This window comes from Ptychodera flava, chromosome 14 (assembly GCF_041260155.1).
Source record: "Ptychodera flava strain L36383 chromosome 14, AS_Pfla_20210202, whole genome shotgun sequence".
Lineage (NCBI taxonomy): Eukaryota > Metazoa > Hemichordata > Enteropneusta > Ptychoderidae > Ptychodera > Ptychodera flava.
Window position 1 is genome coordinate 21,679,557 of NC_091941.1, and position 27,966 is coordinate 21,707,522.

Genomic DNA, 27,966 nt, shown 5'->3' on the forward strand with positions numbered 1-27,966 from the left:
GGAAACAGGTGCAGCATATATGTATATTATGAGAGCACTTTGATTTCTCAGAAATTTGTGTTTTAGAAGGACCGTGTCTTTGCACATATATGTTATTCCTGGGGACATGTACCAAAAGTACAACTATATAATTACTCTGAATTACAGCCGTGGAAAAGCAGCTATTGTGAAATGCTGGTACATGTAATTCCATTCTGACTGATATTTTGCGTTTTGTGTTAGAACTTAGAGGACTGGTAAGATTACTCTGCAGAAAACAGTGAAGGTGAACATAGATTGAAAAACACACAAAATCAAGAATTGCTTCATTTAAATGAATTTGACCTTTATTCAAGTTCATTCCATTTGTTTCATTTGATGGCACCTGGTATATCCTACGAAAATTAAGTGTCAAAGAAAGACAAATCCCTAGAAAAATATTTGCTGTGGTTACAGCTGTGGTTACTCATGGCTAAAAACTGTTTAATAACTGAAATAAACATATCTGGCATATTCCATTTCTATCTGCGACAAACTCTGAATAATACTCTGCATTATCAAAGACAAAATTACCCTAACACAAAATAAATATATCTTAAATGTATGGTTTGGGGTAATTGTCTGATTTAGAACAACTTAAAAAAATGTATTAGTTTCTACAAAATACTTGATGAAGACCGTCCTTTGCAAATAATCTTACTTGAACATTCCAATCAATCGTAACATTTGACAGCTTTTAATGAAGCTAAATTCTGCAAACATTATGAAACATTTGTGTGGATTGTGTGAAGTAATTTGGTACGGTGTACAAATATCTTCCACATGATTCTTGTGCAAAAAATGGCTGTGAAAAGACTGCAATAGCATTTTTTCAGATGAATGATTTATTATGTACACATCCTGCTTTCATGCTTGCTCATTTTTTGACAAAGGACTGTTTAGTCGACCAGACATTGGCTGTTTCCCACTCTGATCATAAAACAAAATGAACAAAGGGACCAATGGCTTCAGCCAATAAAATAAAAGTAAAAATGTCCCATACATCTAGGTATGCCTTTTAAGAAAACAATATCTACAAAGACCAAACCAAAAAAACACCTGAAGGAAGTATTCCAAATATCACGTAAACCAAATAAGTCTGTCGTCTCGTACATGTCCGGTGGTCAAGTTCCTATCAAGTGGGAATACTGTGGCATTAAAATTATAATTATTTATGACAGTAATCTGTGGTGTTTTTGCACACTGGCCCTTTACAACCCAGTCTGCCAACTCTAGCTGCTTCAGATCTGCAGTGAAGTATCCTTGTATTGCAAAGAATTTCTGTGGGAAAGAAAATACAGATATTAAATTTGATTACCGGTACAGTACTTACAGTGCGTTTCACCTATAGGTACCGCAACTCAGAGACGGACACAATCCATGTACAAAACACATGATTAGCTTGGGTATCACAGACACATTTCAAAGCCACGGACTTGTCAATTAATTACAGTAAGGGATGGACCATTAGATCTTGGGAGGGGGGGTGGTCAAAAACAGAAAAAAAAAATTTTCAGAGCAGAAAGTTAGGAAAAAAAAATCTTCAAACTAGTTTGCAAAATAAAAAAAAAATAAATAAGAAGACAAAGGTGTAAAAAAAAAATCTGCAAAAGTCTTCAAAATTTTGAATTTTTTTTAGATTTTACCGACAGAAAGCAACTTTCTGTATTTTTAGTAGATCTTCCCTGCACATTTTTAATTTTAATTTATACATTTAGAGTGACTGTATCCCTTATACTGGAAGTTGTGATTATCTTATCTTTTCAGGACTTTTGTATTCTGATCACTTGAAAATTATAAAATTATAGAGCCTGTTTTCTACTTGTTTCTTGCGTACAAACCAAGCAGGTACACTAGGTAAAACATTGAAACTATGGTATGGTTGTCAAGACAGAAAGTTGTATTTGCCTTTTAAGATCAAGGTAAACAGATGCAGGCCACATCAGTTTCATTTTTTTCACAGCATTTTATTGCAATGATGAATGCAAGAATGGGTGAACAAGTAGAAACACGTCAATAATGATAAAAGAACATATCAAGTCATTATGTATTATTTTGCTTTTAAAAAGACATTTTCAATTCTTTTTTCTCAAAAAACAGCCTCAAAAAACAACAGCTACACATGTTTTAACATTCAACAATACACTACGTAGAATGCCATCTATCCAACAAATCCCAACACAAAAACACACAAAAGGGTTGAACTTTGAAAGTTTCTCGATAGCAAATACTGAATAAATCTGCATGAATAATCGTTTTTGTGTAGCAAATTTCAAAGAAATTGGACAAGCCCTTTCAGAGAATACAGATTTTTTGACCATGAATGGCATAAATTGCCCTAAAAAGACAAATATTGAAATTTCAACACATCTATACACATCCAATCAATTTGGACATGCTGCTACAGAGAAATAGATGTTTTGATCAAAAAAGGGCAACAATTGCTCTAAAAACACAAATATGCAAATTTAACTATATTATTTAGCTTATTTTAGCTTCTCAGCTTGTCAAAATCAATTGTAAATCATGAGATGCATGATGTTTGGTGGGTGAATGTAGGCATTTCACCACGCAGTAGAAAGGGAAGCCAGGAAACCAAAATAGTCAATTTTCAAAACTATAGGAAGCTACTGAGGAGCAAGAAGACCATGTTTCAGAGGAAGATGTGTAATCCGAAAAAATGCTCCCAAAGTGCCACCAAATAACACCATTTTTATCTCTATTATTCAAAAGCTCCAACAGCAGGAGGGGGACACCCCCCTCCTCCCCCCGTAAAAATACTCCCCAGTGCCACCAAATAACACCATTTTAATCTCTATTTTTCAAAAGCTCCAACGGCAGAGAGGGGATAGCCCCTCCTGACCACCCCCCGCAAAAATACTCCCCAAGTGCCACCAAATAACACCATTTTAATCTCTCTGTTTCAAAGCTCCAACGGCAGGAGGGGGACACCCCTCTCCTGACCTCCCCCCCCCCCCCCCCCCCCCCCCCCCCCCCCGTGACCGCTTGCGTGGCCGCTTTTGGTGCTTGGCACCACAACTTTGCCCTCTATACCTTCAGACAGCGACGAACTAAAAAAAAAAATTATAAATCTGAAAATTTACTCTGGAAAAAAAAAATTTGCACAGCTAATCTCAATTGGAAAAAAATAATTTCAGAAATTTACAATAGTAAAAAAAATATTTTCACAATTTCATTGTGACCACCCCCCCCCTCCCAAGGTCTAATGGTCCATCCCTAAACCAGCATGGGGCAGCCGCTGTCTGGACTGAGAGATAAACAGTTGACTAGACTTGATCTACAATGTATTCTGTTTCTTTTACAATTTCAGCTAAGAGTTCAAGAGGTGAAGGTATTCTCAACAGAAACTAACTAAAAAGCCACACATTGTAGATCAAGTGTATCTCTCAGTCTAGACAGAGTGGCTGCCCCGTGCTGGTTTACTGTAATTAATCATTGAGTCGATGACTTTCGAATTTCAAATGTGTTGTGATACCAAAGCTTATCGCTTGTTTTGTACGTGGATTGTGTCCGTCTCATACACTGAGTTGCAGTACCAAGGTGAAACGCACTGTATCACAAGCTACAGATTCTGAAGTAAAAGTTGGATAATGTTTCAATAGCAATTTGCATAACATAGACTCTTTTTTATGGGTCTTTGGCATAATATAATAGATCCATATTATTAGTCTGTACAGGCCTCTTGCAATCAGGAGATGCCCACTCATTTTCAGGGCATATTTTGAGGGGCTAGCTTGTTTATTGAAAAACTTTCAGCCCACATTATTGGGGTAGTGGTAAATCCTTCTGAGCTAACAGTTGAAAAATGTCTGGCATTGACAACGGTACTAGAAAGTTTACAGTGAAAGTTGAAGTGCATACAAATGTAATTGAGTACTGGAAGCTATCTTTCAGTGCAAAAATATATGTATATACAATCCAAAAAGTCAGTTCAGGTTTTTGAGATGTTCTTCAGCAGCTAAGTCAGAGTTGTGGTCTCATGTGGACTGAGAGAATGTCACATAAATTACTTGGAATCACAGCTTGGCGCAATACATTAGGTTGAAATAAGTGTTTCTGAATTCATATAGTGTCTACAAAAACTGTCCCTATGGCACCTTTGTTTTCTGAGATTATTCATTTATTGAGCTGCGATTGTTTCTTGACCACTGACCTATTAAAAGCTGTAAGTATATTACATGTCTTGGTGAAGAAATTCCTCAACAAATGTGTTACGGTGCAAAACTGTGCTCTAAAGGGAGTAAGAATAAGTTAAACCTATTTTTACCTTTTCAGCATTGTAAACTTCAACAAGAGCAGAATATATTGGCCAGTTGGGATCCCTCACAAACTTAGTACTGTTGACGTTGTCGGTACTGAACTGTAAGATGCCCCATCTGAAAAATAACAGCAAATGTTAGATGTCTATCATTAAGATCAATTAATCGGATAAGCAACATACCAAAGAGCAGTAATATGACAGGCTATTCCATTAACTTTCTATGAGTGAAGATATTCAAACGTAAACTGTTTCTCAGAATTATTTAATGTTTTTATCAGAAATGAACAAGGGTGGCATTAAAAACAAGATATACTAAGAGGCCGTGGATAATTAAAACACGCACACGTAAACGCAACTTCTGTGTTTAGGGGGAGGGGGTTTGGCAGTATTTCGATTACCGTGCACAAAAATCGCACTACAAGTTTTCCTATCGCAACATATAGCTACACGTCTTTCTGTATCACAAAATATCGCTACATTGTTTGGCGTGTAACAGGCCAGTACGGCACCGGCCCTACACCAGCATTCTTTTGACATACATGTGAATCAGTGCAAGAGTAAAATAATATAAACAGTTTGGATACGCTGTTTCATTTCATTCTATTGGTTGCTTCATTGTTGAGTTGGAACAGAACAGATATTGATTTTAGAGGGGGTATTGTGGGGAGGGGGGCCAGTAGCGCATGTGTGATTTTATAGCACCGTAATCACTGATTATTTGATGCAGATACAGAATGAGGCTGCGTTGGATTTTCGCATTTCTAAATGATGCAGATACCGAATGAGGCTGGGTTGGATTTTCGCACTTCTAAACTTTCGTTTAGAGGAGGGGGGTTGAGGACAAACGCACTTAATTTCATTTACTGTGCGCATGTTTTAATTATCCACAGCCCTTAGGTTTGTCTTTTCAATTTAAGGTAGAATGGGTCTCAGGGACACGATGTTAGTACTGTTGAATTGTTTTAATATTTTTCTGGTTTTCTGATTCTGTGGTTCATTTTGAAGCTCATTTTTACAAAGAAATGAATTTTTTCACCAAAATTAACACATGGATGGTGATATTGTGAATTTCAAGTGAAAATATACATAATAAGTAACGAGTTTCACAACAACCAAATTTTGCTCTGAGACCCGTGTTTTTTATTCTTGATTTCGAAAGGGACTGGTTTAAAGTTTCAAGCAAAAGTTTAGGTCTTTCAATTTTGAGAACATGTATTACGTTAAAATTTTTGATTTCTGAATTTTTCATCTATCTGTCAAGAAACTGAAGAAAAAAATTATGATCACATGATCACTGATCCCTCAGCCAACAACCAGACTTGACCAACAATATGTACAAATTCGTTTATATAGAAATGCACACCATCATCATGCTGTTTTCTTGATATACACTCGCTACGTACAAGTCTTGTAGCCAATGTACCCTCTAACTTACAACATTTTAGACAGGAATTTATGGGAGTTTATTTGAATCTAGCCCTTAGTTAGGCCACGGTCCCTAAACAAAAGGACTGTGATGATTAGACTAAAAGATCCATCACTGGAGGGCGCTCTATACAGCCCCCCTCCCTTTAATGTTTGACATGCATATATCCAAATAAGGCCCAACAAAGCTTATTGTAAAACTTGCCCCACCGTGGATATTTTTCAAAAATTTCCACTCTATATTTTACAGATGGATTCCTACACTTGCCTTTCAGGTAAATGCATATTGATGGCATGTTGAGATGACCACACCCAATTGTCTTCCGGTAATCCTGGAATCTGAAATAGAAGGAAAACTAACAGATGAATTTATCTTCAAGTACAAGTTCATGTTTGCCAATGGTGGCATCTGTTTATAGATGACAATGTAGTTTGTCAAAAGATAGTGAGGTGAACTTATTTAAAAAAACCCTTATCAGTTTTTTTAATTCTATCATGCTATATATACAGGCAGTGTAAAGTGCTCAAAAGAGCTCTTCTCCTGCTAGAGATTGAATAGTGCATGGAACAGCTTGTAGAGTAACCACTCTCAGTTCCAAGCACAACAGTCTAAATACAGATATTTATTACAGTGTCATATCTATGTGTCATATCTGTGTTGCATTATACCTCAGTACAACTGGTAATTTGACCCATCAGTCCATACACAGTCTGAAAGGAGCCTATGAAATTTGCATAAAAGTTCGTGTTAGAGAGCCTCGTTTTCGTTACGCTGACCACCACTGCAGTAAGGGATAAAATACGGCGAAAGGGTGGTCTTTAAATATCGACGTGCAGCAAAACGTACAATAGCTAGAACTATAATTTTTGCTTTCAGTTGTAGCATACATACTAATGATCTGTTTTCCTTGGGTAAACTCACAAAAGTTGAGAAGATTTTATTTAAATCGCTACAAAGTGGGTGGCGAGGTCGACCTGCCAAATGCGGAAGTAAACTTCACCTTTTTCGTAAAACAGCTCGATAATGACCTTAGAGGTCTTAAGCCAAGCCGAAAATTTCAGAAAATATTCATTTAACTATTATCAACATTTGGTGAAATTTTCATGACCGTGCGACCATGGACATGTATTTGCGGCAGTGTTGAATGTTGGCATGCAGTTACCATATCGCTGTATACGTAGATCTCGAGGGTCTATGAGTATGCGAACACCCGTTACGCTACGTACACTCCACGCTGTTTACCGCAACCAAACCACTTGTAGTTCACACGGCGCGGGTGTTACATACGGTGGCCCCTACACGCCAGAGGAACTCTATTACTTTTGAATATAAACTCTTTTTTTTCTTGACAATATCTTTAATATTTGTAAGAGATTTTATTTCTCCACCGCAAACTTTTAATTTTGTACGGGCAACTTTATCTTAACATTATCTTAACTTTAACTTCTCGAAAGTAGTTTTAGTTTTAACAATAAAGAAAATATGTTTCTCAAAAGTATTTTTTATTTTGTAAAACAAAAGTAAAAAATTTTCAAGATAACAAAGTCCCCTACACGTCATGGAAATTTATTACTTTTGAACATAAAATCATATTTCTTGACAATATATTTAATATTTGTAAGAAATTTTATTTCTCCACAGCAAACGTTTATTTCTGAACGGGGAAACTTTATTTTTGGGGTAAACTGTTTTTAAAAACTTTCAACAAAAAAAACCTTTAACTTTTAAATTTAACTTTAACTTTAACTTTGAACAAAATATTTATTTCTCAAAAGCGATTTTTATTCGAAAAGAAGTAAAAATTGTTCACAGCAAGAGTTGAAGATTTTTGCTAAGCGCGAACTGAGTTACTTAAATGACATAACCTTATGTTTTCAGAGCAGAAAACTTAAATTCTTAAAGAAAAGTTTTATTTTTCCAAAAGTAAAATTAATTTCTTTATGGAAAAAAGATTTTCTCAGGGCAGCAAATTGAAATGCAGAGAATAAAACTTTTTTCTCAATGGCGAGAAATTATTTTCTGAAGACAACAAAACTAATTCTTTCAAGATATATTTTCTACATATGAGTGTGGTTTAAGAATTTGGTAAAACTGAACTGAGGAAGAACGAAAAAGGAAGGATGAAGTCAAACCTACTTTTCTTCTGAGCGAAATTTATTTCTGAGAGGAGAAATATTTCATGTGAGGGCGCAATTACCTATAATGCATAGCAAACTCTTTCTAGCGAGAGTAAACATATTTTGGGGAAGAGTAAAACATTTTTTCGACGAGCAAAACTTTATTTTAACGGCGGCGGAAGTTAAAGTATCCCACCATGCAACACCCAAGTTTGATGACCAAGAGTCTCCAAGACAACCACGACTGACTTCATCGGCGATACAGGCACGCTAGCCCGGCCCTAGCTGCAGTACAGTACCTCGAGGTTTTACCTGGGTATTTGGGTCGGACGGTTTGCCGAACTGTACTGCAGCTAGCTAGCCCGTGCCAGGCCCTACCCTGCCTGCGTACGATGCTGTGTGTTGGGGCCGTATAACGCCGGGAACACAAAGCATCGTACACAGGGCTATGGGCACGGGCACGCAAACGAGTCAGTTCAACAGTTGCCACTTGTCTGAGTCCCCGAAGAACGGTTTTGTGTTTGAGTGATTCGTCCTGACCGCAGACAAGCCCTGCGTACGATGCTGTGTGTTCCGCTACAGCTAATCGCCCCGCTCCGGGCGATTAGCTGTAGCGGAACACACAGCATCGTACGCAGGGTTAACCGCAGACCACAGGCGTGATGTTTTCTGGGTAGTTTTCTATGAGTGTAGTTTATGCTACGTTCCGACGTTCTCTTCCGTAGCCTAATCACCCTGCCATGCATAGCCCTGCGTACAGGTCTGTGTGTTCCCGGCGTATAACGCCGGGAACACAAATACCTATGCCATGCAGAGCTAATGAAGAACCCCAATGCGGTCCCGTCGCACACCCTCTGCCGACAGGACGAATCAATCAAACATAAAACCGTTCTTCGGGGACTCAGACAAGTGGCAACTGACCCGTTTGCGTGCCCGTAGCCCTGTGTACGATGTTGTGAGTTCCCGGCGTTATACGACCCAAACACACAGCATCGTACGCAGGCAGGGTAGGGCCGGGCTGGCGTGCCCCGTATCGCCGATGAAGTCAGTTATGGTTGTCTCGGAGAGCAGATCGTCCATGTAGCCGACACGAACACGAACTGTCTGATACCAGCTACCAACTTGGAGACTCTGGGTCATCAAACTTAGGTGTTGCATGGTGGGATACTTTAACTTCCGCCGCCGTTAAAAAATAAGTTTTGCTCGTCGAAAAAATGTTTTACTCTTCCAAAAAATATGTTTACTCTCGCTAGAAAGAGTTGCTATGCATTATAGGTAATTGCCCCTCACATGAAATATTTCTCCTCTCAGAAATAAATTTCGCTCTGAAGAAAAGTAAGTTTGACTTTTTCATCCCTTTTTCGTTCTTTCTCAGTTCAGTTTACCAAATTCTTAAACCACACTCATATGTAGAAAATATATCTTGAATGAATTAGTTTTGTTGTCTTCAGAAAATAATTTCTCTCCATTGAGAAAAAAGTTTTATTCACTATATTTCAATTTGCTGCTCTGAGAAAATCTTTTTTCCATAAAGAAATTAATTTTACTCTTGAAAAATAAAACTTTTCTTTAAAAATTTAAGTTTTTCTGCTCTAAAAAACATAAGGTTATGTCATTTAAGTAACTCAGTTCGCGCTCAGCAAAAGTCTTAAACTCTTGCTGTGAACAATTTTTACTTCTTTTCGAAATAAAAAACGTTTCTGAGAAACAAATATTTTGTTCAAAGTTAAAGTTATTTTTTAAAAGTTAAAGTGTTTTTGTTGAAAGTTTTTAAAAACAGTTTACCCCAAAAATAAAGTTTCCTCGTTCAGAAATAAAAGTTTGCTGTGGAGAAAAAAATTTCTTACAAATATTAAATATATTGCCAAGAAATATGAGTTTATTTTCAAAAGTAATAAATTTCCATGACGTGTAGGGGAGTCTGTTATCTTGAAAAAATTTTATGTTTGTTTTACAAAATAAAAAATACTTTTGAGAAACATATTTTCTTTATTGTTAAAACTAAAACCACTTTCGAGAAGTTAAAGTTAAGATAATGTTAAGATAAAGTTGCCCGTACAAATTAAAAGTTTGCGGTGGAGAAATAAAATCTCTTACAAATATTAAAGATATTGTCAAGAAAAAAAAGAGTTTATATTCAAAAGTAATAGAGTTCCGTGGCGTGTAGGGGCCACCGTAGTTACACGATTAATCTTTCATTTTTTTCAAAGTTTACTCCTATAATCTCGGGTCACTGATGTTATATATAAATAAAGTATTTAATTAATGTCACATTATGACCATCAATACTTTAAAAAATTTTTTGCTAGTTACATGAGTTATAAAATGTGCCAGTCTAGTTGGGCACGCACGGTAATGCTAGCAGGGATGGCCGCAACGCGCAGCTGTTTACCGGCTATCATTCTAGCCGCATCTATATTCACGTACTCGTGTGCGGGATACAGAGTAGCCGTATTTATCCACGGAGATTTTTTGCAGTCGATGTTATTTCCTACAGTTTTTGTATGCTTGCTAGCTACTAGAATGCGAAAACGGAAAAAATCACTCATAAACGAAACAGCACTGCTAGTCAGTACGACGGGTGTCTACCACTATACTACGTGTACGGCCGCAGACAGTGATAAACGTAGCCCTTCTGTCACCGTAGTGTTTTTTTCCATTTGCACTGTCCACGACTTTACCGAGAAGCCAGCCAGGCAGATTGTGTTGGCCAGTGAGGAACACAAGCTTGCAGTCTTGCTTCCTCGTCACAATCATTGAAAACATAAACAGAACCGAAAAAATCTGCCAAGTTAGCCGGTGAGGACCGAGAAAGAGCTGAAAGAGTTTACGTGTACACTCACGCTGCGCTGTACGTCGCCATGTTAGATTTAACACATGAACGTCGCTGCATAGTCAACTTCAACGAGACTTATTTCAAAAACGGAGGCTTAAGCCACTGAGATTTTTTCAGATCGTATGGACCTACTCAAGATACGTCCCCTCCCTACTTCTCATGGAAATTTGACTTTGGATATGATTTTGCGGCAGTGTTTAGTGAACGGCATTTTCGGTCGCTCGAAAACCATGAAAATAAGGCTAACGCAAAAACGAATCGATAAAACCCCATAAAAAATCATCGGCGGACACTAACTAAGAGTACAATTCAGCCGCTAACTGGAAACAGGACGGATGCTCAACGAAGGCTGAGATATCTGCGGATAAAATTCTGGCGAAAAATGCCATAACCGTCACTCACTGGCTAGAGGGCGCTGTTCGAATTTGAACTAAATCCCTAATTATGCATGCAAATGAAGTACCCTCCTTTCAGACTGTATATATAGAGCCAAAACACAAATTCGAGTGCACGGGTCATGAAGATTTTTTAAGTTCTTTACAACATCACTAAGTCCAGTGAATTAAGTCTTACTTTCTCGTAATGGCCATCCACGTTGTGTACATGCCACTCCACCCTGACAATAAAGAGGGAATAACAAGAAAAGTTGCATTTAAATGGCAGTGATGTTGGAAGGCTGGGAAGAGGAATCATGAATAAGGGGTACATGAAGGGTTCATCACGAAATGGTTAGGCTTGGATGTATAATGTCGTAGCAAGCAAAGGAGGTAAAAAAAAATAAACAGGGGAATTATTACTGAACTTAAATTCTTAAAGGGGGCGGTCGTCGGAATTGTGCATGTGCGACTTTCTTGTTCACAAACAATGTATTTCATGCACTATATATAGATGCACTATGTCAACATAGCTGCAACGTTTGAATTTTACAATGTACATTATGACAAATATGTTTCACGTTTCATCAACGGCAATGTACCTTGGATACAGTATTAACATTGGCTGTAGGGGTCCCTAGCTACCTTTGAGCGCAGTTCTGACAACTGCCTCCCTTTAAATAATTCATGACTGTCAAGCAAAGTTAGTTTTGTTAACCCTTTGCACCCTGACCCCCTGGTGACCTATGACATCATACAGACATTTTTTTTTCCGAGCCGAGTTCAAAGGATTAATAGTATTACTAGTATTTTGCTTTGATAGGTTACAGAACCAACCTGCTAAAATTGATTCTCCACTGATCACCTTTCTTTGGGGGCGCTGTTGCTTTGCTGGTCTCTCTAATGAGGTCTTTGAATGGCATTGCTATTTCTACTGTCCAGTATTTATCTGGAAAAAATTGATGAAGAAAATGTCTTCCTCGTAGCAATAATGATCATTATCCCTTGCAACCTCTCCTCGCAAGTTTTGCATACCCTAGGACCTAAATGTATATTTTCTGACGTGCACTGTATTATCTGCTAAGTAAAGCCAGAGGTTATATATTTTTTCAACAGCCTTGTGGCTGGTACGAGGTTGGCTTGTGCATGCATGAGTTATATATAGACCATAGATTCTACCTGGAACCTTCTCACCAGCAATGCACATGAAAGGCCTCTTTCTGGTCTACATTCACTTTTCGATGTCAGACTGCTTTCAAACAAATGGCAAAACATTGATGCAATACCACACAAACATTTCAAAGCTTTCTTGAACTTGTCGTATAAAGTGACGACAAAGGGGATCCTAACTGTTGTGGTACGTACCTACATGAGGCGCCATACTGATAGTTAGGGCAAAAAGACAAAAGGGATTCAAATAAAATATATACAGCAGCCAGAAAGAGAAAATCCTTGGACTGAATACTGCATACATGTTTGATTTTGTACAGAACTGGATAGGATACAGTTAAACACCTCTACTGTTAGCTTAAATCCAACATTGGTCCCCGTCAATGTAGGCATTTAACATAAGTTGCATCAAACATTGCCCGAGTTTGCCGAACTTTCTTGACCTTTGAAATCTGCTGACTATGTCAATGCTATAAGATCTACGATCAATTTCATCGTCTATAATTATGTTCATTTTTCTAAACAAAGAATATATTGTACTCACTTGGAACCGAAGGGTTGTTTACAGGTCCATCGACATAAGTAGCAGATTTCATTGTCGGCATTTCAAAACTACTATTTGCCACACCACCATTCAGGTAGGGCTGTTCAACGACCGAAAACATAATTTGGTTAAAAGTAATGATTTCTTGTTGGCTGTTATGAGGGAACTTTGGAATTATCAATATTCAAAAGCTAGCAGGTGACAGGTATGAACTACTGAAGACATACACAATATCAGCCATTATAATATACATCAAATACAAGCCTGAGGTGATTTGTAATGATGAATCTTCAATCACAGAGGGCAAAGAGCTTTACTCTACAATCTATGATTCAGCTGTAACAATATGTATACCCACCAGTTTAGGTTGCCAACCTGAGCTAGTAGCACTGATCAGAAAGTTAACAAATCTGTAAACTTTATGATCAGTGTTGAGCTGCTGATTGAATGAAATACCAACATTCACACACATACAAAAGGAATAGTAAAGAGTAAAAGTCACACACCTTTGAAAGTTCCAGATCCCACGTTGTGTTGATTGCATTAATCTCAAATTCTTTGTACCTTGTGAATGAACAAAGGCATCATACTATCAAAACAGCAGATGACACATTGAATGTTCAGATAAATGCATTTGAAAATATTTTGTGTCACTATGCATATTAAAATACTTTGTGATAACATACCAGTATTATAATTATAATACCGGTAGAATGCACACAGTGGGTATGATGATCAATATTTTCCTTAAATAGTACAGACTAAAGTTATCAAAAGTCATGATAAATGTTGATTGAAACATTGAAACAAAAGTGGAGCAGTTTCAAATCTGGGATTTTCTCAAGAACAAAATAATGTGCATACGCAACAACAATGATGTACACTGAAACTTACCAATGGGTGCTTCCATCTGGATCAGTGAAAACCTGAGTTGATAAATTAAAAAAGCATGGAGATATTGAGTAAAAATCTTTGAATGTTGTGTCACAAAATCGAAACAGAAACTTTCGTTACAGACTGTCATTTAAAAACAAATAAAATCATTCCATCGTTCTCATAAAACTAGTTGAGTTATAAATACATACCTCAAAATCATTGTCTTTAAAAACTGCAAAAAAAAATAACCGCCAGTCAAAACTTTTTATCCAATCTCTGAATATAGGATATATTTTTCTAATTTAATCAGATCCTTGGAGAAATGTCTCAGTAGAAAGAATGAACCTGAGAAAAAATAGTCTGATAAACTGAATATATAACCAATTACAATGTTCTCCCCAGGAATTTTCAATAGCTTAAAAGCATAACAATGTAACAAAATATGTTAATGACTTTCTATTGTACTACCAAATTTTAATAGTGCTGGCCACTTTGTTCTAAATTCTGTGGAGAACACTGAATTGATGATTAAAAAGTGAGTTCTCATTACAATCAAGGAAGAAATACTGTTGATTTAATGATTGGATATACATCAAAATTGATGATTACAACTGATCAAAGCTCAGTCAACCTTGATGTCAGCGATGCAATTATAAATAAACTTCTGGACAGAAATGTGCAATTTTAATACAAAATAACTCACCGACAGAATCGTGTTTGGTTTGATTTGCAAAGACATCCGTCTCTTCTAAGTAGCCACCGATGTACAGGTATGTATCATCCCATCTCATCTTAGCCCAGGTGTTGAATCTTGGCTTGGGGAAATCTAGGCCCTGAATATCTGTATGTGATGCATACACAGTCATGGAAATTAAGTTGCAACAGATATGAGAATGTGTGAGAAATTGAGTTTAAAGCAAATAATGTTTATACAAATGTTAATTCATAGACCCTAAAAAACAGGGTCTACAGGGTAATTGCAGTTGCTGGTGGTGGAGGTGTTGGTTACTAGTGATGAGGATGTGTGATGTGTTATGTTGATGTAGATGATGACGATGATGATGATGACAAACAATTATGATAATAATAATAATGATGATGATGATTGTTTTGATGAACGTACATATATATATATATATATATATATATATATATATATATATATATATATATATATATATATTTTTTTTTTTTTTTTTTTTTTTATTTTTATGTATATATTTCCCATATGTTGGTGCCGTCGAGCAACTGCACTGACATTGTATCATGGTACATTTTCTATACCGCACTCGATCTAATATACTGAGAATAATAGAATCTCACACCCCCAAGGACCTGGGATCAGATTTCTCACACGAGTTGGGGATATTTTGTCTCACACGAGCCGCAGGCGAGTGTGAGACAAAATATCCCCAACGAGTGTGAGAAATCTGATCCCAGGTCCTTGGTGTGTGAGATTCTTTTTCTCACATGACCACAAAATGCGTTAAATTCATATTGGACACGTACAATATTATCAAAACTCGTGACAACTCTGTCGTCTGCCACTGTACTTTGACCTGCTTACTTTGTAGTTCTGGTCCGTCTGTTACTCGTCGTGCCATTGGATAACATTTTGCGCGTGGAACAAAACAGACTGTTTATCATCCAATCAGAGCTCGTGTAATATTTACTGCAGAGTGTGGGACGGTTTCTGAGAGTGTGGGATCGATTTATCCCACACTGTCGATCCCGCACTCCCAGCGGCCAGGAATGTGAGAACAAATTGTTCTACACTTCAGTCTGATAAAATTTTGATACAAAAGTAATGATGTCTTTAACACTAACCTATGAATCTGCCAGTACTTGCAACTTCAAGCCATGCCTTATCGTTTAGCTTACCATCAACAAGTATCGATTTGCCCGGTTCGAGATGATAGGCGACATAAGTTTTTGGAAGAGGAAGGTCATTGCAGTTCACCTGTTGTGAACACCAACCTTTTCCCACAAGTACAATGAAAATTGGAATGACATAAGTTCTGAATGACGTCATATTCCACGGGGCCTCTCAAGCTGTGCCGAAACTAGTTCTTTATACAATGGCACGGTTACCAAACTAACACAACCAGGGCTAACTGTTGTACGTGGGCGTATTAGACACAATATTAAGATCAAAACACGTGAAAGTGGAAAATGACCTAATTTGACCCCAGTTGTGGGTCAAACTGAGCCTGCGCACTGACCTATGAACCGTTCAGCCCTCAACGTGTCAACACAGAACAGCTGGAAACGGCCTTCCCTGGTACTCCTTGCTTTCTTGGTTAACATCTCTTGAGTTTCGTCGTCTCTTTGCTATTATTGGCAATGGTATGGTGAATGAGTTTCATATTAGTCAAAGATGACGTCCATCGTTTCTCAGGTTGGTTATCCCTTCCTATGGCTCTATTAGTCCGTGGGCTAGAGGGGGTCTACGTGCACCCCCCCCCCCCACAGGATAACAAACCTGTATTTTTCAGAACCCTTGGGATCCCTAGAATACGAAATGGAATTTTAACAGAAAAAATATAGGGACGCAATAGCTGTTATGGTCATGTTTTGAAGGGTACCGCAAAATCACGATTTTCCAAGCCAAATGCATTTTCGTCAAATCTGTCTTCTTGTAAGTCATGTGCTGAGCTCATTTTTTAACATAACCTCACTTGTTTGGTATCATTAGAAAGGAATTTATTCCTCTTTAAGATGACATATTGCATTATGCAATATCTGCTACAGTTTTTGTCAAATATAACCAAAACTTACCCCTTACCCAAAATTTAACATTACAAATTACAGAAAATCTCAAATTCTACCAATTTTTTAGCTAGGCATAATAAAAAATGCAATGCTTTGTCTAAAATCTATTTATTTGATACAGGGACATGTCAGAAATATGAAATAGACTTTTAACAGAAAAAATATTGGAAATCTACAGCTGTAACAGTCATATTTTGAAGGGTACCGCAAAATAATACTTTGCAGATTTGCATGCATTTTTGTTAAAACTGTCTTCCTATAAGTTATCTGCTGAGCTTGTTGTTGAATATAACCTGGATTGTTAGGTATCATTAGAAAGATAATTTACTAATCTTTAGAATGACATATTGTAACATGCAATATCTTCTATAGTTTTCATGATATATAACCAAAACTTACCCCTTACCCCAAAGTTTACATTGAAAATTTCAGTCATAGGTAAAACTAAATTCTACCAGTTTTTTACCTAGACATATAAAATCTGGCCGTTTTTGCTATTAAATTTATTTTATTTGGTACAAAGACATGTCAGAATTATGAAATAGACTTTTAACAGAAAAAATATTAGGAATCTACAGCTGTAACAGTCATATTTTGAAGGGTACCGCAAAATCACAGTGTAGCAGATTTGTATGCATTTTTGTTAAAACTGTCTTCCTATAAGTTATCTGCTGAGCTTGTTGTTGAATATAACCTGGCTTGTTAGGTATCATTAGAAAGATAATTTACTAATCTTTAGAATGACATAATGTAACATGCAATATCTTCTATACTTTTCATGATATGTAACCAAACCTTACCCCATACCCCAAAGTTTACATTGAAAATTTCAGTCATAGCTAAAACCAAATTCTACCATTTTTTTACCTTTACACAAAAAATCTGGCCGTTTTTGCTATTAAATCTGTTTTATTTGGTACAGAGACATGTCAGAATTATGAAAAAGACTTTTAACAGAAAAAATATTAGGAATATACATCTGTAACAATCATATTTTGAAGGGTACCGCAAAATCATAGTGTAACAGATTTGTATGCATTTTTGTTAAATTTGTCTTCTTATAAGTTATCTGCTGAGCTTGTTGTTGAATATAATCTGGCTTGTTAGGTATCATTAGAAAGATAATTTACTAATCTTTAAAATGACATATTGTAACATGCAATATCTTCTATAGTTTTCATGATATATAAACAAAAGTTACCCCATACCCCAAAGTTTACATTGAAAATTTCAGTCATAGCTAAAACCACATTCTACCATTTTTTAGCTTGACACAAAAAATCTGGCCGTTTTTGCTATTGAATCTGTTTTATTTGGTACAAGGACATGTCAGAATTATGAAATTGACTTTTAACAGAAAAAATATTAGGAATGTACAGCTGTAACAGTCATATTTTGAAGGGTACCGCAAAATCACAGTATTGCCAACTCGCTTGCTTTTTTGTAAAATCTGCCTTCTTAAAAGTCATCTGCTGAACTTTATTTTTGACATAACCTGGCTTGTTAGGTATCAATAGAAAGGTAATTTACTAGTCTTTAAAATGACATATTGTAATATGCAATGTCTTGTTTAGGTTTCATGAAAGAGGACCAAAGCTTACCACATACCCAAGGTTTACACAGCAAATTACTGCAAATCTGAAACTCTACCATTTTTTACAATTTATTAACTTTATATACCAAGGCAATGCTTGTATGCAATCTATGAAATATGTGTTTTTGTTAAAAAGTATGTTACAAATATGAAATTAACTTTTAACAGGAACATAATATGATTTTGTAGCCTTTTGGATCATATTTGGAAGGGTACCCAGGTATCAGGGCAAATTTGCCGAAACACAAACATTTGCAATATATGGGTTCCCCCTCCAAAAATGATCCAAATGGCTACTAAATTGTATCTTCTTAAAGTTAAACGTTAATTTTATACTTGTGACATACTTTTGTAACAAATAAATCAGATTTTAAACAAGAATTGCCTTAATATTATGTGCAGCAAAAAATGGTAGAATTTAAGATACGCTGTAATTTGCGATTTGAACTTTTTGGGTATGGGGTAAAGTTTGACCATATTCCAGGAAAACTATATATGACATTGTATATTACAATATGTCATCTTAAAGAAGAATAAATTTCCCTACTAATGATACCTCACAAGCCAGGTTGTGTCACAAAATAAGTTCAGCAGATGACTTACAAGAAGAAAAATTTAACAAAAAAGGTGCCAATTTGCGGTACTGCGATTTTGCATTTCCCTTCACAATATGGCTGTTACAACTATACAGTCCAAATATTTTTTTCTGTTAAAAGTCTATTTCACATTTCTGACATGACCCAGTACCATATACAACAGATTTAATACCGAAACAGAGCTATTTTTATCATGTCTAGCTACAAATTCACGGAATTTGATCACGTTATCTATGACAGTACTTTCAATATAAACCTTGGGGTATGGGGTACGTTTTGGTCATATTCCATAAAAACTATACAGGATATTACCTGTTACAATATGTCATTGTAAAGACTATTTCATTACCTTTTCAATGATACTAAACAAATTTTGTTATAATCAATAACAAGCTCATTAGACGACTTATAAGGTGACAGATTTAACAAAAACGCATGCGAATCAGGAATACTGAGATTTTGCTGTACCCTTCAAAATACAGCTGTTACAGCTATAGAACCCCAATATTTTTTCTGTTAAAAGTTCATTTCATATTTCTGATATGGCCAAGTACACAATAAAACAAATTTCATACAAAAAAATTGCCTAATTTTTTATGTGTGCGTAAAAAATTGCTTGAATTTGACATTAGCTATGACAGTAGTTTTCGATGTAAATTTTGGGGTATGGGGTAAGTTTTTGTCATATTTCATAAAAATCTCTACAAGATATTGCATGTTACAATATGTCTTTTTAAAGACTAGTAAATAATCTTACTAATGATACCTAACAACTTACATTATATTCTATAAGAAGCTCAGCAGATGACTTAAAAGACGATAGATTCAACAAAAAGGCACGGAAGTCAGGAATACTGTGATTTTGCTGTACCCTTCAAAATCTGACTGTTACAACTACAGAATTCCAATCTTTTTTCTGTTAAAAGTCTATTTTATATTTTTGACATGACCCATTACCGAATGAAATAGATTTCATACAAATAAATGCCGGAATTTATATGTCTAGGTAAAGAAAATGGTAGAATTTGATTTTAGCTATGACTGCAATTTTCAATGTAAATTTTGGGGTATGGGGTAAGTTTTGGTCATATATCATGAAAACTATAGAAGATATTGCATGTTACGATATGTCATTCTAAAGATTAGTAAATTATCTTTCTAATGATACCTAACAAACCAGATTATATTCAACAACAAGCTCAGCAGATAACTTATAAGAAGACAAATTTAACAAAAATGCATACAAATCTGCTACACTATGATTTTACGGTACCCTTCAAATTATGACTGTTACAGATTTATTTCCCAATATTTTTTCTGTTAAAAGTCTATTTCATAATTCTGACATGTCCCTGTACCAAATAAAATAGATTAAATAGCAAAAATGGCCAGATTTTTTGTGTCAAGCTAAAAAAATGGTAGAATTTGGTTTTAGCTATGACTGAAATTTTCAATGTAAACTTTGGGGTAAGGGGTAAGTTTAGGTTATATATCATGAAAACTATAGAAGATATTGCATGTTACAATATGTCATTCTAAAGATTCGTAAATTATCTTTCTAATGATACCTAACAAGCTAGGTTATATTCAAAACTAAGCTCAGCAGATAACTTATAGGAAGACAATTTTAACAAAAATGCATGCAAATCTGCTACACTGTGATTTTGCGGTACCCTTCAAAAAATGACTGTTATAGCTGTACACTCCTAATATTTTTTCTGTTAAAAGTCTATTTCATATTTCTGACATGTCCCTGTACCAAATAAAACAGATTTAATAGCAAAAACGGCCAGATTTTTTGTGTCAAGCTAAAAAATTGGTAGAATTTGGTTTTAGCTATGACTGAAATTTTCAATGTAAACTTTGGGGTATGGGGTAAGTTCGGGTTATATATCATGAAAACCATAGAAAATATTGCATGTTACAATATGTCATTCTAAAGATTAGTAAATTATCTTTCTAATGATACCCAACAAGCCAGATTATATTCAACAACAAGCTCAGCAGATAACTTATAAGATGACAAATTTAACAAAAATGCATACAAATCTGCTACACTATGATTTTGTGGTACCCTTCAAAATATGATTGTTACAGATGTAGATTCCCAATATTTTTTCTGTTAAAAGTCTTTTTCATAATTCTGACATGTCCCTGTACCAAATAAAATAAATTGAATAGCAAAAACGGCCAGATTTTTTGTGTCAAGCTAAAAAACTGGTAGAATTTGGTTTTAGCTATGACTGAAATTTTCAATGTAACTTTGGGGTATGGGGTAAGTTTGGGTTACATATCATGAAAACTATAGAAGATATTGCATGTTACAATATGTCATTCTAAAGATTAGTAAATTATCTTTCTAATGATACCTAACAATCCAGGTTATATTCAACAACAAGCTCAGCAGATAACTTATAGGAAGACAGTTTTAACAAAAATGCATGCAAATCTGCAAAGTATTATTTTGCGGTACCCTTCAAAATATGACTGTTACAGCTGTAGATTTCCAATATTTTTTCTGTTAAAAGTCTATTTCATATTTCTGACATGTCCCTGTATCAAATAAATAGATTTTAGACAAAGCATTGCATTTTTTATTATGCCTAGCTAAAATATTGGTAGAATTTGAGATTTTCTGTAATTTGTAATGTTAAATTTTGGGGTAAGGGGTAAGTTTTGGTTATATTTGACAAAAACTGTAGCAGATATTGCATAATGCAATATGTCATCTTAAAGAGGAATAAATTCCCTTTCTAATGATACCAAACAAGTGAGGTTATGTTAAAAAATGAGCTCAGCACATGACTTACAAGAAGACAGATTTGACGAAAATGCATTTGGCTTGGAAAATCGTGATTTTGCGGTACCCTTCAAAACATGACCATAACAGCTATTGCGTCCCTATATTTTTTCTGTTAAAATTCCATTTCGTATTCTAGGGATCCCAAGGGTTCTGAAAAATACAGGTTTGTTATCCTGTGGGGGGGTGCACGTAGACCCCCTCTAGCCCACGGACTATATTGTTATTCATCTCATTCTGTGCACCACATCTGAACAGCCACACATTTTGTCCCACAGAGTCAGTGAGCGATCGTAACGTTTTCCCTATGTAGCAGCATCATTGTACATCCATGGTAGCATGTAGATCATGTCACGCCGGGAACCCGAAGACATGGAGCAGAGCCCCGTGCCACAGCCACTGGAAGATGAAATCTTGTAGTTTTCTTTTCTTTGTACGTTCCAGTCATCGCAGGCCATATGGCCATCCTTCCTACCTCCACGGTCTACCCATGGAGGCATAACGGACCGGAGAACTCTGTGGTTCTCCGCAGTGACACCGGTAAACCTCCGCAAAGTAAACATGGAGAGATCTGCAAGCAAACAGTGCACAATGACAGCGCTTACACTCATGTACTTTTGTCCCCGGGATTTCAAACGAGTGTGGGGTTCACATTGTAAAACAAAAACTCAGGTTTTGGAGAACTTGATGCAACGAAAGACACTGAATATTTGCATATGGGTAAATATTGATATTGTGACAGCAAACTGATATGGCTTCAATATCTGTTTCCTTGCAATTATCACTGGTAACAGCATGCTCACACAATTTTTACCTTCTCGTGTCTATTTATAGACAGAGAAGGTATTAGAGTTGAAAACCAGTATGCTAGTGTCAACTACTTCCGTCTGTCAATACTTCCGTCTGTCAAGATCCGTTGACGTCATGCCATTGTGATGGGTCATATCATAAACTGGTGGGGGTGTTCATGGTTCAGGTTGAGGTGTAGGAGACGATTTTGAGCTGTGACAAAAATCAAATGGGACTTAGCGGCATAGCCAGTGTTAAGCCTTTCTCCAAGGTTTCTTAGTTGACTACAATCTCTTACAGACTACTGAGCTGACGTTAGGGGTACTCACTTTGTGTTTGCTCACTCTGTGTGTGCTAGTGTTTGGTACTGAGTTGCGTGGATATCCCCTTATGGCCTCACGAGATATGGGCCTGTTGCATAATCTGCAGATGTTAGCCAGTCGGCATTTTCCTTGGATTTTTTCTCATTTAATTTTGCAAAATATCGGCGAGTATCTCAATATTTCAAGATAACTCTTTCTTCCCAATCGTTTCCTGGAGTTTCAGAGTCATATGAACGAAAATGAGTGAAAGTTTTAGACAGGAAAATCGGACATCGGCCATGTTCAATGTTTACAGTATAGTACAATCAGAAATTTATGTGGAGGAAATATAGTAACTAACAAACACTGTTCATGATGCCCGCCCTCTAGAGGCAGACCTTCCTATATGAAGTACCACATTTGATGTTTGTGGAAAGCTTGACCACACAAAGGAGCATTTTAACTTTTAGAAAATGACAAATTGAATAAGAAGGTATTCTGAAAATGTCAAAAACTGAGGAAAAATGCGCAAATATTCAAAATAAACAGGTTAACTGACTGGTCAGCTATAAAAAATAAAAATGTTTATGATCAAAAGTTTTTGAGATGCGCACATTTTAACAAATACAGAAATTATTAACATTATAAATATAAGACCAAACTATTTGTTCAGGGATGGGAGAGGTTGGAAATGAGGGGTGAGAGACAAAGACACTCCTATTGCTGCATGTGGATGCAGCCACACCATTTCATTTACAGCATACTTATTCACTGTGTTGTGTTCAAGTTCCATATTGTACTGACTGTCATACAAGGATAACATAAGCAAATCAAATCAAATTAGAAAAGGATCAATGCTGTTGTGTGGATTTTGCTGAACATGGCTGATTTTAATATTTCGCCCTATATATTTGGTATCCAGCAAAGGCATATTTTGATGTAAAGTCAAAATTAACACTACATTGCTGACAATATATGTTACCGTTTCTGCATGAACTTTTCTTTTTTAATAGTATAGTAGTACTTCGAACAGATTAACAATTATCGTGATGTCAACCCATAATTTTACATCACAAAGACTGTAATTCTGCCAATTTTTTTTATTTTTCAGTCATTTTATAAATTTTGCACTGCACAAGATGATTTAACAAATTGCAATGTTTGAATTTGTAAACTCAAAGAATAAAAATCCTTTGGTCACAGATTAAATTATTTTTTGAAAAGAAATTTACTCTTAAACACTTTTAGCATATATTCTTTACACGGTCATGTATTTCAAGGTAAATATGCCTATCATAAACAGTAATTTCTTCACTTTCAATTTTTTTTCAATACTATGACAATTATCAGCCATGAGGTTTCATACCAGATAAGCGTTTTTCATCATTTCCACAGGACTCTTTGGAAAATCCATTTAAAACAGTTAAAAGTGACTTAAAATGATCACATGGTATACCGGTACATTTAATTTATAGATGCCACAGGTTGTGTATTTCACATGCACTCAGGTCGTAGTAGGAGTAGTGCGTCATTACTATTTTGGACTGTTAATTCTTATTTCTTAATTATTTAACTTTTTTCCACATTGAACTATCTTTAGGCAGTTTATACTGTAGCTTAGAATTTTTTTGATTGATATATTTAATCATCTTTTGGGTTCTTTGGGTCCATATCCCACCTCATGCCCCTACATCATCAACTATTTACCAACAACCCCATGCCAACAACCAATTACCTGACCTGGCCACACATTAGAGAAGGTACAGCGTCATTGACGGTATTTTTAATACAAGTTCTTTGTAAAAGATCAAAAAAATAACAAATTGGTCCTTTATGTAGATTCTTTTGCTGATTCCACATGACAGTTGAAATTCGAAATTCCAAAGCAACATTTTTACAGTATAGCCCTTGACAGACACCAGTTCTTGGTACAAAAGTGTGTCATCCGTAAACCCATAAGTATATTTTGCATCTTTTATATGTTTTCCTTTCTCAGATTGAGACTTTAGAAGACAATCTTAAAAGATTTCGTGATCGTCTTGATGGAGTTGAAAAGTCCTTGAACTCCAGTAGCATTTCAGACAAGCAAAGGTCAGTGATGCAACAACAAATGTATTGATCGAATATACATGTTATTCCATGATATCAAACCAGCTGAAGGTAAATTTAACTACGTATATGTAACATTTGGAGTGAAAGATTCTTTTTTGGTGACACTTAGCTCATATTGAAGGTCCATTAGCCGTAACTTCTGGTGTGTTTTCCAGTACTTTGTTTTATGAATAAGTATTTCTCGTTCCACTCCTACAATCATATTTTAATGTCTTGTATGATACGGTGTGAAACTTAACACATCCTGTATATATACGTTATGTCCAGTTGTATCGTTGATTACTGAATTTTAGTCCGGACTAGAATTCACTTGTCAACAATGACATAGTGTTTTGTACATAATAGTGTCATCAGGGCTAGTACTTTGTTTTTTATTTTACCCAAGGCAAGTAAAAGAAAATGTATACATGTTTTATACAGCAAAAATAATGAAGTTGAATTAATATGAAGATTTACAGCTATTGTCCCTTTCGATATAGAAAGTTGACATAATTTTGTCCTGATATTTAATTTCTTAAATCAGCAGCCTAACATGTTGAGGTCAATTTACAGATTGGCTGTTGAAAACAAAAAACCTGCTACCATTGAAACTAAATGTAATCTTTCATAAATAGTTGACCGTACATCAAATTTTTATTTTAATTTCACAGAGATCTATTAGAGGAAGAAGAGCAAGAGTTGACCAAAACAATTGAAGAACATGGTGAGTTTTAACAGTCCTGCAATTCGTCCTTAAAATGAAGTAATTGTGTGTGAACAAACTTTCGTATCCATAGTTCCATGTTTCGATATTTCTTATTGCAGTGATCACATCTGATAAAACAAAAATCCCATACAGGGGGAAATTGCCACTTAATATGAAACAGGCTAAAACTAGTTTTTGCTTCAAAAGTCATGATTTTGATCTCAAACAGTGTAGAATTTGTATATATTCTTATGAGTATAATGTACTTACACAGCCTATGGGCTGTGAGTAGTCAAAACATATGTATGACAAAGGAAACTTGTTGTGTTCAGATAGGGAGGTTTAATAACAGAAGCTTTACTTTGATTACCGGTATTGTGTGCAAAGTGTGTCTACGGTACAAATCTTCTCTAATTATAGATGCGATTGCTACACCTTTGAAACAATCCATTCACATGCGTGATACGCAATCACCATGCATTCACAGTTTGTCGTCAGTGGTTTTTAACTTCCAACAACCTATTTCAACAATTTGTTGTGTTTTGGGAAAGTTTGAATCATGATTTTGTTATCAGACTTTTGCACTTCTGCGCTTTTGCTGTGAGGCTGGGTTCAAGGTCAAACACAATGAGTTTCATCAGCGATGGGACATATCTTAATTATCCACAGTTCCTCAGAATCTACCAGTTTTTATTGCAATTTCTTGTTTTGATGATGCAATATTGTTTCTACTCCAAGATGAATACTGAATGTCAACATTAATATTCAGTTTGCCCTTGTTACAGCAGCTCATAAAATGCATTTCTCGATCACATCATTTTCTATGTTTTTGATTCTATACAAAGCACATGCATTCGGCCGGTGATTGTAATATGTCACGCATCAATTGTTTCCACATGCACAAGTAACAGATGTTTCTTGACAATTTGAATCACACATGTTGTTGTTGGTGCTCAGAGCAGCATTCTCAGTAGGCCAATAGATCTGGCATTCGAGGACGCTTTTTATGCTGGCAGCACAGGGCCTCATAAGTGCCTATTTAAGTCAATATTACAGCGTTTTTCTTTCTTTTTCAATGTTACAAATAATCCAGCTGAAGAGCACAACACTTGTGTAGCTGTCTTTTGTGTAGCGTGTATTGGCATGTATAGTGCGTCCTCGTAAATGTGACCTTTAGTTCCGTGACCTCTAGGCCCGGCTCTAGCCATGCCTACTTCCTGCCCTGCCCTCGCTATGCTTAAACACAGCGACGTCTGTACACGTGGCCAGAAGGCATGGCCAGAGGAATTGGCTAGAGGTCACGGAACTAAAGGTCGTATTTACATATGATCACATTCCCTATTGAGGGCGCACTATACATGCCAATACAAGCTACACAAAAGACAGCTACACAAATGTTGTGCTCTTCAGCTTTATTTGTAACATTGAAAAAGAAAGAAAAACGCTGTAATATTGACTTAAATAGGCACTTATGAGCCCCTGTGCTGGCAGCATGGAGAGCGCCCTCAAGCGATGGCTCTTTCAGTCTACATTCTCAGCAGATGATTTTGCATGTGAATCTTAATTGCACAGTATTGTCCTATCTTTCCCTCCAGAAAAGGATCTGAAATCACTGAGGGCAGAAAACAGGAGAAGTATGCTGGTGTCTGTGATTATCTTGGCGTTCATGGCAGGAGTTTACTATCTCCTAACTCACTAGTTTATGCAAGGGACCAACAGAATAGACTCACTGCCTGTAAACTGATGAAAAGTATGTGGCAGTCTTTATAGCTGCTCCAGTTTCTCCGAAACAAGAAATGTCTACAATGATGCAGAAGTACAGTCACGCAAAATCTGAAAATCTTTTAATATCTAGTGCCTTGACTGAAAATTGTGGAGTCTTCATAATTTATATGCTGTGATGACTAGTAACAGAGCATGGACTGGTTGAAGACTACTCTGAAATACAAGTACAATCAATACAGTGTTCAACTCACTGTCATGAAATAATCTAACGCTACATTATGAGTGCTCAGTACAAATCATGTGGTTAATGTTGGCTCTGCAGTAGCAGACATTTTTAGAAGTGTTCATTGAACTGAGTCCTGACTAAGTAAATGTTCATGTGAACAATGTGAGGCCTGCTACAAAAATAATACAAATCAAAGGAATGTATAAACAAAGCCAGATGGATGCGTTCTTCACTTGAAGGTGCCGATTTCCTGTACTGCTTGCTCTGTATTTGACAGGATCTGTCACAGTGTATCAGAATGTCTCAAATGATAAAATAAAATTCACACTATCACCAATTTTAAACTGACACAGATGAATACACAACTGTAGCAGACTACACATCCTCGATTACAAAGGATTAAGAACTGATGGAGTAATCTGTATTTGTGTCACAAGATGAACCAAAAGATAATCAATTGAAGAACTGAATTAAATTGATTTTATATCGAGTCAGTACATCATGCAGAATTTGTTGCAATGCTGTAATACCTTAGTCAGATGATTAACTTCAGAAAGAATCATGGTACCAGTGAAGATCTCTTCTTAGAACATACATGAATGCTATATTTTATGAATATTTTGTTATCAAATAATGAACAGCAACATTTTTAATACCATAAAATGTACCCCTCTTTCTTACTTTGAATAATAAGTATTTTACTTTGATTACTATTGAATCTT

General features: G+C 36.0%; 2 protein-coding genes and 1 long non-coding RNA gene across 4 annotated transcripts in view; 1 reads left to right on the forward strand and 2 right to left on the reverse strand.

Annotated features, from left to right (window-relative positions):
* Nucleotides 1–304: 304 nt before the first annotated feature.
* Nucleotides 305–16,005, reverse strand: LOC139149756 (uncharacterized). Of its 2 annotated transcripts, none has more exons than XM_070721719.1 (11): nucleotides 15,866–16,005; nucleotides 14,347–14,484; nucleotides 13,853–13,875; nucleotides 13,662–13,693; nucleotides 13,274–13,331; nucleotides 12,768–12,867; nucleotides 11,891–12,002; nucleotides 11,253–11,295; nucleotides 5,994–6,064; nucleotides 4,307–4,415; nucleotides 305–1,299 (listed from the first exon to the last, which is right to left on the reverse strand). In XM_070721719.1, the coding sequence occupies exons 1-11, from the start codon at nucleotides 15,948–15,950 to the stop codon at nucleotides 1,099–1,101; spliced, it is 972 nt and encodes a 323-aa protein (XP_070577820.1). In that variant the 5' UTR covers nucleotides 15,951–16,005; the 3' UTR covers nucleotides 305–1,098. The 2 variants fall into 2 exon arrangements, with proteins under 2 accessions (XP_070577820.1, XP_070577819.1); XM_070721718.1 differs by lacking the exon at nucleotides 15,866–16,005 and adding an exon at nucleotides 15,471–15,843.
* LOC139149757 (coiled-coil domain-containing protein 167-like) lies at nucleotides 15,896–27,962 on the forward strand. Its single transcript, XM_070721720.1, has 4 exons — nucleotides 15,896–16,041; nucleotides 24,493–24,587; nucleotides 25,259–25,311; nucleotides 26,889–27,962. The coding sequence occupies exons 1-4, from the start codon at nucleotides 16,021–16,023 to the stop codon at nucleotides 26,990–26,992; spliced, it is 273 nt and encodes a 90-aa protein (XP_070577821.1). The 5' UTR covers nucleotides 15,896–16,020; the 3' UTR covers nucleotides 26,993–27,962.
* Nucleotides 21,610–27,966, reverse strand: part of LOC139149761 (uncharacterized) — an 85,712-nt gene continuing 79,355 nt past the window's right edge. Inside the window, exon 3 of the long non-coding RNA XR_011556139.1 lies at nucleotides 21,610–21,976. This is a non-coding gene — a long non-coding RNA (uncharacterized lncRNA). The remainder of the gene's footprint in view (nucleotides 21,977–27,966) is intronic.